The 9150-nt window shown below is 40.0% G+C and overlaps 2 protein-coding genes across 3 annotated transcripts; both read left to right on the top strand.

Moving 5' to 3' along the window:
* Window positions 1–41: 41 nt before the first annotated feature.
* Window positions 42–5543, top strand: nmnat1 (nicotinamide nucleotide adenylyltransferase 1). Of its 2 annotated transcripts, none has more exons than XM_085343903.1 (5): window positions 42–78; window positions 490–618; window positions 1529–1712; window positions 2422–2528; window positions 4651–5543. In XM_085343903.1, the coding sequence occupies exons 2-5, from the start codon at window positions 504–506 to the stop codon at window positions 5049–5051; spliced, it is 807 nt and encodes a 268-aa protein (XP_085200029.1). In that variant the 5' UTR covers window positions 42–78; window positions 490–503; the 3' UTR covers window positions 5052–5543. The 2 variants fall into 2 exon arrangements, with proteins under 2 accessions (XP_085200029.1, XP_085200030.1); XM_085343904.1 differs by having other exon boundaries at window positions 60–100.
* Window positions 5544–7355: 1812 nt separating this feature from the next.
* On the top strand, window positions 7356–8171 carry rbp7a (retinol binding protein 7a, cellular). Its single transcript, XM_085343905.1, has 4 exons — window positions 7356–7428; window positions 7549–7727; window positions 7868–7969; window positions 8100–8171. The coding sequence occupies exons 1-4, from the start codon at window positions 7356–7358 to the stop codon at window positions 8169–8171; spliced, it is 426 nt and encodes a 141-aa protein (XP_085200031.1).
* Window positions 8172–9150: the final 979 nt, after the last annotated feature.

The following is a 9150-nucleotide window of genomic DNA, read 5'->3' on the forward strand; positions in this document are numbered from 1 at the left end:
CGATTGTGTCCAATCGGATTAGTGGATTTTACAGCGTAGTCCGTGACGTCAAAGGAGGAAGCGGGTGAAACACAAATGGTATCTGTAGCTGTTTGTCTTGGTACTACAATGACTACATTATTTGACATTATATTAAAAACGCATAATTTGCTTTTAAGTTAAGCACCGAGTTCATGTTTTGTCTGTTTAAGGGTCCTGTACGTGAATCTTGGACGTAAAAGGAGGCTCGCGCTGTGTGCTCAATAGATAAGCTAAAGTTAGCTACTTGTTATAGTCGAATGCTAACGTTTAACATAGATAAAGCGTCGAGCTTTAGTTTTCTTTACGTTTGTAGTTCCACTTTATGAAGCTCACAGACTGTATTTACGAGGTTAAACTACTCTCTTGATACAAATATACTGTTTCCGCCCCCCACAAAGCGATTCTCGACATGTGATCAGCCAAGTCTTAATCAGTCTTCGTTTCTTCTCCTTGTTTGTGCAAACCCAGCTCCAGTATGAGCCATGGAGGGTCACAGTATAACCAAAGTGGTCCTGCTGGCCTGCGGGTCCTTCAACCCCATCACCAACATGCACATGAGGATGTTTGAACTGGCACGAGATCACCTGGAAGACACAGGTTGAGTTACATGAAAATTGGATCTTTTAGTGTGATGCATCTCCACCTTTATCATCCATTCTTTTTCTTTTTTTTAAATGAATGAATGATACTCCAGCTTTAATTCTGGGTACTCCAGCTTTCTCCCACAGTCACCCAACGCAGAGACATGCATGGGATGATTCTAAACTTACTGTAGGTGCAAATGTGTGCATGAAGGGTTCTCTGTTTCTATATGTTACCCCTGCAACATATTTGCAATCTACCCAGGATGTACCCTGCAATCCTGAAATGGATAAATTGGAAGAAGATGGATAGATGTGCAAAAATTAAGTGAAAGGGGTAGCTTTGTCGTAAAAAGGGATTGTGAATTAGTACATTGGAGAGACAAGTGTTTTGGATAAAATTGTTATACCAAAAGCCCAGATACAAAATAGTTCAAGAAGGAATTATGCTTTTGTAAATTGATTAATATGACAGTACAGAAAAGCTGGCAGTGTTTTAATATTGCATTATTATATTATTAATAGACACTATTAGGTTGTGCCTCATACTTGATTTGGGAGTTTTATGCCAGATCCCCTTCCTGACCCCTCCAGCTGGAATGACTTTGCATTTCACCACATATTTTGATTTGGCAGACCTGGGATCAAACCAGGGATCTTTTGTTTGTTAGGCTAATGTGTAAACCACTACACTATCGAGCTAGAACCAATTATTTATTCAGTAAATTCTGATTTCTTTGATTCTGTCTTTGTTTCGGCTGTGGCTGCCTGGATTCTATTCTGCTTAGTTTCCCGTGTGTCATTTCCCTTGTGCTCTCTTCCACCTTTCTTCTCTACTCTACTGTTCTGTCCAATAAAGTCTAATAATTCAAATATAATATTTTACCTGACCAGTACTTAAACACGTGTCTTCTTTTGTGCGTAAGGTCAGTATAAGGTGGTGAGAGGAATCATCTCTCCAGTGGGTGATGCATATAAGAAAAAGGGCTTGATTGAAGCCTGCCACCGTCTGGAGATGACTCGATTGGCTACCGAAAGCTCAGACTGGGTTATGGTGGATTCCTGGGAGAGTTTGCAGCCAGAGTGGGTGGAAACGGCTAAAGTAGTTCGGTGAGTTGACATTTCTTGCGTCTGAGTGCTTTTGCTTTGCTTTAGATTTGATATGTGTGTGTGTGTGTGTGTGTGTGTGTGTGTGTGTGTGTTCTAGATAAATTAATTCTTAAAGTAACAAAATCCATTATAGAGGTTTGATTTAAACCTTAGGGATTAAAATTAAACTTGTGCAGGCTTAATTAGATATTAGATAATTAACATCATTATGCCTCACATAAATGAAATCATTATTTAGAATCTTTGTCATCTGTTTTCCTGTGGCAGCAGGAAAAGGAAGAAATGCAAGGCAGGAAATGTGAGAGCCTTCACTGGTATGATACTTGATACATGTTATGATTTGCCGAATACTTCCCAGAACTTTGCAGGTGCAGTTCAAACAAGATAGAATCAGACAAAGTCAATCAAAATTCCTTAATTGTTTAAGTTGAAGGCTGAAATTATTAAATGCTGATGGTGAAAAGAATCTGAAATAAAACTGCAGCCTCACAGACTTGAAGAAAAAAACCCATAAAAGGCACAAAAACAGTTTAATAATGAGATCAAATGCATTTAGCATAATGAGAATTGGATTTTGGAGCATTATTTTGCTGATTGACAACTACCAATAGTAGCCTTTTTCCACTTTATAGCAAACTGTAAATATAGTATACACTCAGCGTGGTTTTTGCTTGATAAAAATCTTTGATTCCAATTTGTAAATTTACAGGCATCACTATGAGGAGCTTCTTGCATCAGAGCAGAACATCGATGATGTGGACACGATCAAGTATGCAAAAAAGAGGCGCATAGAAGAGAATCATCACAAAGACAGAGGTATGTCATGCCATACATTTACCTCCCTGTCATTGTCTGTAACTTTTCTTGTCCATCAAACGAGCCATGCAACAAACGTAGTTGTCAGGATTTTCCTGTTTGCAGCTTAACTGACAAGAGAATGGGTTTAGGGTGTGGATACACAGGTGTGGTGTTAACAGCACGAGCTGAGCCTCTGGGGGATGGAAGGGAAAAATATGCATTATGGAAGCACTTGAATTTTTGCTGAAGGTGCATTGTAAAAGCTGGCAGGTTGAAGTGCATACTATGCTTTGCATTTAAGTTCTACTAGCATCGCTTAACCCTGTAAAGCTTGAACCATGAAGTGTAATTGCCAGAATATTCTGACAAAAAATTTATTAAATATCAATTTTATCAGTTTGCATATATGAGTTATATGTGAGCTACAGTTGGCATTTTTGTGCAATGTATTACTTAAATACTTACTGTCCAATTTATTCAGGAAAAAAAATGGAAAACAGAAGATGCAGAGGTCACAAAATCTCATGTATCAAATACGTTACACTTGGCATTACAGGGTTAAGATGTCAGCAGTTCAGTTTAAAACCAGTGCAGCAGAACTGAATATCTTCTTCTTTATTCTATGAATCACCCTCTTTCCTCATCAAAATTTCAACCCTGCAATGATCTGCAGTGCAACGTGACCACTGACAATTCATTAGGACATTTGGGTGTGTTCTTATTCGCAGCTAATGTAGGCAAGTTCCAGTAAGCGCACTTCTTTGTTATTCCACACCTTCAAACTCAACTGATGTAGAAGCTGAAATAAATAGAATTTGATTTCATGTGTGTCAATTTCAGGCAGTCACATATGCACTGTTCTGCCCCATGACAGATAGTGAATACACTAATGGTCCAAACTTTAAGAAGACTCCAATTCTTCCATTCTTTAAATTGAAATTCAAGCAGCTCAAGTCCAACGAATAGCTTAAAATAGTGTAATGTTACCTAAAACTAAAAAAATACATATTTCAGAAATATACAACGGCCTTTTTTAGAGAACAGGAAATGGATTAAGAACTTAAACCTGTTCCGCAGCAAAGGAGGTTGATCGAGCTTTGACGGTTGGTCCTACCAACCTACTTTTGAACAAGAAAAAACATGTTGAGTGTGACATCAACTTTTAAATATGAGGAGGAAGCGTGATGGTCTCGGGATGTTGGTGACATGTACAGATTTAGAGGCACCTTGAACCAAAATGGTTCTGCATTGCCATGCAGTACCCTCTGGTATGCACCTAGTTGGTCAGGGGTTCATCCTACACCAAGATAAAAACCCAAAACATAAGTCCAAGCTGTGCCGGAACTACAGTAGGAAAAAGAAACAAGAATGGAATGGCCAGCACACTCTCCATCCTAAAAGTGCCATGCATTTATGGGAACTTCTGCAACACAGCTGGGAAAAACTTCCATCCATCCATTTTCTTCTCCTTATCCATGGCACGGTCGTGGGCACAGTAGCCTAAGCAAGGATGCCCAGACCTCCCTCTCTCCAGCCGCCACCTCCAGCTTATCCCGAGGAACACAGAGGCATTTCTAGGCCTCTGTGTCTCCAGCAGGTCCTGGGTCTGCCCCTGGGCCTCATTCTGGAGTTGGCCAGTAGGCATCCTTGCCAGATGCTTGAACCACCTCAACTGACTTCTTTTGATGTGGAGGAGTAGTGACTCTACTCTGAGCCATTCTCAGGTGGCTGAGCTCATTTTCGCCGCTTGTATACGCGATCTCATTCTTTCAGTCACTACCCAGAGCTCGCGACCATAGTAGAGGACAGGGACGTCGATTGACTGGTAAACCGAGAGTTTCACTTTCATGCGGCTGGACGGATGGATAGATGGCATTGTAGAGATAATGCCATGAGTGTTTTTAGCTGTTCTCTCTGCCAAAGGTGACTACTTTGATGAAAAGTTTAGATTACATTTTGATTTATAAATGGATTCCATGGTTGTTCTATGCTTTAATCTCAACGAGACATTAAACTGCTTAAATTTCAATAAAAAACTGGAAGAATTGGGGGGTTCTAAAATTTTTGACCTGAAGCATATGCACAGTGTGGATTAGTTGACTCTTGTGTTGTGCTGACAAACTTGTTTCTCTGTGCTCAGATGAGCTTCAGCTGATGTTGCTGTGCGGGGCTGACGTCCTCGAGTCTTTTGGGATTCCCAACATGTGGAAGCAGGAGGATATCGCAGAGATCGTGGGCCGCCACGGTTTGGTTTGCATCACCCGCAGCAACAGCGATCCACACAAGTTCATCCACCAGTCAGACTTGCTGTGGAAGTATCGCAAGAACATCCATATCGTCCGCGAATGGGTGACTAACGACATCTCAGCCACTCATGTGCGGCGGTCGCTGCGGCGCGGCCAGAGCGTCAGATACCTTCTGGCAGACAGCGTCATTCACTACATCAAAGAGCACGGCCTGTACAGCTCTGAGAGCGAGCAGAAAAACGCAGATGTGGTTCTAGCGCCCCTCCAGAGGTACACGGGCGCTTCCTCAAGTTGAGGAAATTTGACTGTGAATTTAAAACAAAACACAAATTCACATAATTCAAGCTTCCGACAGTGCCTGCACTGAACAGGGGTCTTTTCTAAGAATGGGTGTGTTTCAGGTTGTTGAGTGAAGTGATTTAGTAACAGTTTCACTTTGCCAGAACTTTTTGTTTGCGTGTGTGGAAAAATACACAAGATCACAAAATAACTGAGCAGCAGATCATATAGATGAGCGGTCACATAAATGTGTTTCCAGTCAATCAAAGGATTTACATTCAACTGTGAAATGGTGAGCCGACGATGTTTTTATTAGATGAAATATGGTGCATAGAGAATTAATTGAATCACACTTGTTTTACCACAATTATCCTTTCCATGTCTGGCTTCAGCGCACTCCTGTTAGTCAACGTGTTTTTGTACCTAGAGCTGTATTTTTCCATGCTTTAAATACCCACTTCTTCAGATCTGATGATAAAGACATGATATGTGATATTCTAGAAATAAACAGCACTTTGTTTACCACCTTGTGAGCCGTTCATTGTTGCTTTTATCGCACAGATAAGAATCCTTAAAAAGTCCTAGCTTTGCTTTCATGATGAAAATGCTTATCTCGCAGGATTATCCTTACTTTTAGATTTCCGGTGAAATAACGAAACTTCAGCCAAATGAAGAGATGTGATTATAGTAATGGGGTTTAAACTAGAATATAACACAGAACATCATCATTAGTATCAGAATTGATCATTATTAGTAGTAGTATTTTAATAATAATAATAATTTTATTATGATTCGTTTTGAAAAACATTATTATTTCTACCAATTTACTCTGAGTATGTTTTAGCTAGCATCCCAAACTCCTCTGTGTTTTATTTAAGCAGTTAATACGTCTGCATTGTCTTTACGCACATTTCGAGCGTTGGCAGGGAAAAAACCCTGACGTGGTTTTCCCATGTCACAAGACACCCCGTCAGAAGAAGCAACAACAACACGCAAGTATTTGGATAAGTGCCCTGTGTTTCATTTATTTATTTTTTCCACACTTGACTTACATCAATCCTTTTCACACTGCATGCCAGATAATGCAAGAGTGTCACTATGTTCCTCATTGCACATAAAGGTGTGCCATTTTTACGTAAGCCCTGTTTGTAAGAAACAGAAGCTGTTTGATTCTGTTTATGTCTAGACTGGAATATTGAAATCCCTCTCCCTATAAAACTATTATATAAATATAAAACCTTAAATGAGATGAGCATGATTTTTTTTTTCTTTTAACTGGGAATATGTAGATTGTTGAAACTCAGAGAGAGTCCAGTGCCACAGCAAATTCACACATAGTACAAAAAGATTACAAAAAAAGATAAAGTGCCAGATAATGTATGCCTACCAGCTACTACACTACGAGATAAATACATATAATCACAATTTAAGATTTCTCTAACTGTGCAGTAAAAAGTATAGTGTGCAAATCGGTCAATATAACATTTACAGTCGTGAAAAATCAAGATTTCAACAGGACTGTGCAGCCCTTATTCCATGATTATTACCTATTATTATTATTATTGTTATTATTATTACCTATATATATATATATTAGCTTGTAGAACCACCTTTAGAAACAGTAACTTGGAAGTTACAACTTTCTGTTTGATTTTTCAGTCAAACAGAAAGTGACATGGTTGTGGAGGAACTTTGGTCCACTCTTCTATGGCTGTGCTGCCTTTTTCTATTTAAAGAGAAGAGGCTTTGTCCCGGTGATGATTCCAACGATTCCAGCTGCTCCTTGCTGCTGCTTACCTTCTTAATTCCTATCGAAGCAATTAGGGTGGATTTCGCTTGTGTACTTAGTCATGTAAAATCTCTTTTCACATGGCTGTATTTACTGCAGTTATATAACAGAAATAGAGTGACTGCTTTGCCATCATTGTACAAGTGATTAATTCTGAGTATATTTTTGTTTTATTAAAAGAAAAGGATAAAAGCCTTTCAGTCCATCATTCAAATCCAAACACTGCTTCTGGATAACATGCACCATTAGGATTTGAATGCCATAAAGGCGTGATGCCTGGGGCAAATTTTCACAGCCATGTTTAAACTGAACTGTTGCACCAGTCTGACACGTCTGGCCTCTTCTTTACTCTGGAACAAATCAGTTCACCTCTCTCATCCTCAGGTGACAGGACACACCTGCCTCTGAGTCTCCTGATCTCATATAAACAGCATTTGCCTCAGCCTCCTCTCAGCAGTCTGCACCTGACCGGCTCAGGATCACCTTGCACTTACACGCTTCCCAAAAGAAGGAAAAGTCAAGTCCGTCAGCATGCCTGCCAGCCTGAGTGGCAAATGGGAGATGATCAGCAATGTCAACTTTGACGACTACATGATTGCGCTGGGTAAGTCCGCGTGTTGTTTCCCTCCAGAGTATGTGCATTCACATCATTCAAAATGCACTTTTGTAGAAAAACACGGCAGCGGGGCTATTTATCATTCAACTTCTTTTTCCACTTTTCCAGGCATAAGCGCTTCCTTACGAAAAATTGCTGCAAAACTTACCTTAAAGAAAACAATTGAGCGGCAGGAGGACCAGTTCGTCGTCAAAACCACGAGCACTTTCCGAAACTACACGGTCACCTTCAAAGTGGGCCAGGAATTTAACGAGTTTACAAAGGGACTAGACAACAGACACCTGAAGGTGAATGGGAATGGCTAAAGTGTATCATAAATATCATAATTGGAAGGGTTTGTTTCATAGATAATTGATGCACTTTGAATATTATGCATGTTGAAAAACGAGTCGCGATTCACGCTTTTGCTTCTCTGTTACCTGTGCAGTCACTCGTGAGATGGGAGGGGAACAAACTAATATGTGAACAGACTGGAGAGAAGAAGAACAGGGGATGGACTCACTGGATTGAAGATGACAAGCTTCATCTGGTAAGACTGTGAATTTGGACATTCTACATAATACACAGAATTTAAAAACTATGTATTATTGAACTCATTTTAATCTGTTATATTTAAATAAAATGTAATTATTAAAACTTTTCTGACCTTTTCTCCTTAGGAGCTGTTCTGTGAAGGACAAGTCTGCAAGCAGGTTTATAAGAACGTTTCAAAGACGAGAGAAGAAGAATGAAGAGTTGGAGGAGGATCTTGAGGTGGTCCAGAATTAGAAGATTAGTAGATTTATCAGCGTAAAACCCTGACTGTGAAACCCACCCCGAGAGTTGCGACTGGTGTCTTCCCCGTTGCTTATATACTCGGTTCAGGTGGAAACGTCTGTACTCTCAGGGTATGCATTTACACCACTAGATGGTATCGCTGCAATACTTTTGTCAGATGCTGGTCTGTCTGGTCCAGCAGCCTGTCGGTGCGTGCCTCTATCCCAAACCGTCAAGAATGTTTATAGCACCATTCAGCTGGCTGAAAAAATGTCTTTTTTTGTTAAATATTTAGAGCTATGAGAAAAAGGAGACACGGGTGCCGCTTGTGCTCTCCGTCGTGCATTTTGTTCAATGTTTCTGTAAATTTCTCATTCATGCAAGAACATTTATAACCAGTGTAACTGAAAGTTATTCATAGGATGTTTGTAATACAGTTTTGTTGTATGTAATATGTGAGTAAGAAAAATAAATCTGATGGAAAAGTTGAAGCTTTTTTTTTATCTTGTTCTTAGTAAACTGACAGGTTTTTCTTGTGCCATTAATCACACGTCACCATCGGATCGACCGGTAAAGTCACCGTACCCCGTCGGCTGAATGCTGCTGACACACTTCAACTATAAGTTACACTAATGCATACGATTTGCTGCTTGAGCTCTGCGGTAGAAGCTTCAGGTAACAGTAGTTTAGTGCTTCTGCAGCAATCGTGGTAACCAGAATGACTAAAGGACACTGAGCGGATTATCCCATGCAGGTCACACTTTGGGAAGAACCCCTCATCTCTCTTTGTAATTTAAAAGAGGTCATTCATCAGCGTGTGCAGCTAGTTTTTAAAGCTCAACCCTACTTGATAATTGCATAAATTGCCAGACAAATAGAAATGTGTTGAGGAAATTCTGCGCTCACAGCTGCCCTTCATTGATCCACTTCTGTGCCCAGAGAAAATGTCTCATC

The sequence above is a fragment of the Diplotaxodon limnothrissa genome, linkage group LG20 (genome assembly GCF_057381915.1).
Source record: "Diplotaxodon limnothrissa isolate DT_005_m linkage group LG20, D_limnothrissa_male_GT1.1, whole genome shotgun sequence".
Taxonomy (NCBI): Eukaryota; Metazoa; Chordata; class Actinopteri; order Cichliformes; family Cichlidae; genus Diplotaxodon; species Diplotaxodon limnothrissa.

Coding starts and splice junctions, on each gene's coding strand:
- nmnat1 (XM_085343903.1), top strand. CDS start 504: ATGGAGGGTCACAGTATAACCAAAGTGGTCCTGCTGGCCTGCGGGTCC. Junction 619..1,528: donor AGATCACCTGGAAGACACAG/GTTGAGTTACAT, acceptor TTTGTGCGTAAG/GTCAGTATAAGGTGGTGAGA. Junction 1,713..2,421: donor GAAACGGCTAAAGTAGTTCG/GTGAGTTGACAT, acceptor GTAAATTTACAG/GCATCACTATGAGGAGCTTC.
- rbp7a (XM_085343905.1), top strand. CDS start 7,356: ATGCCTGCCAGCCTGAGTGGCAAATGGGAGATGATCAGCAATGTCAAC. Junction 7,429..7,548: donor CGACTACATGATTGCGCTGG/GTAAGTCCGCGT, acceptor CCACTTTTCCAG/GCATAAGCGCTTCCTTACGA. Junction 7,970..8,099: donor AAGATGACAAGCTTCATCTG/GTAAGACTGTGA, acceptor TTTTCTCCTTAG/GAGCTGTTCTGTGAAGGACA.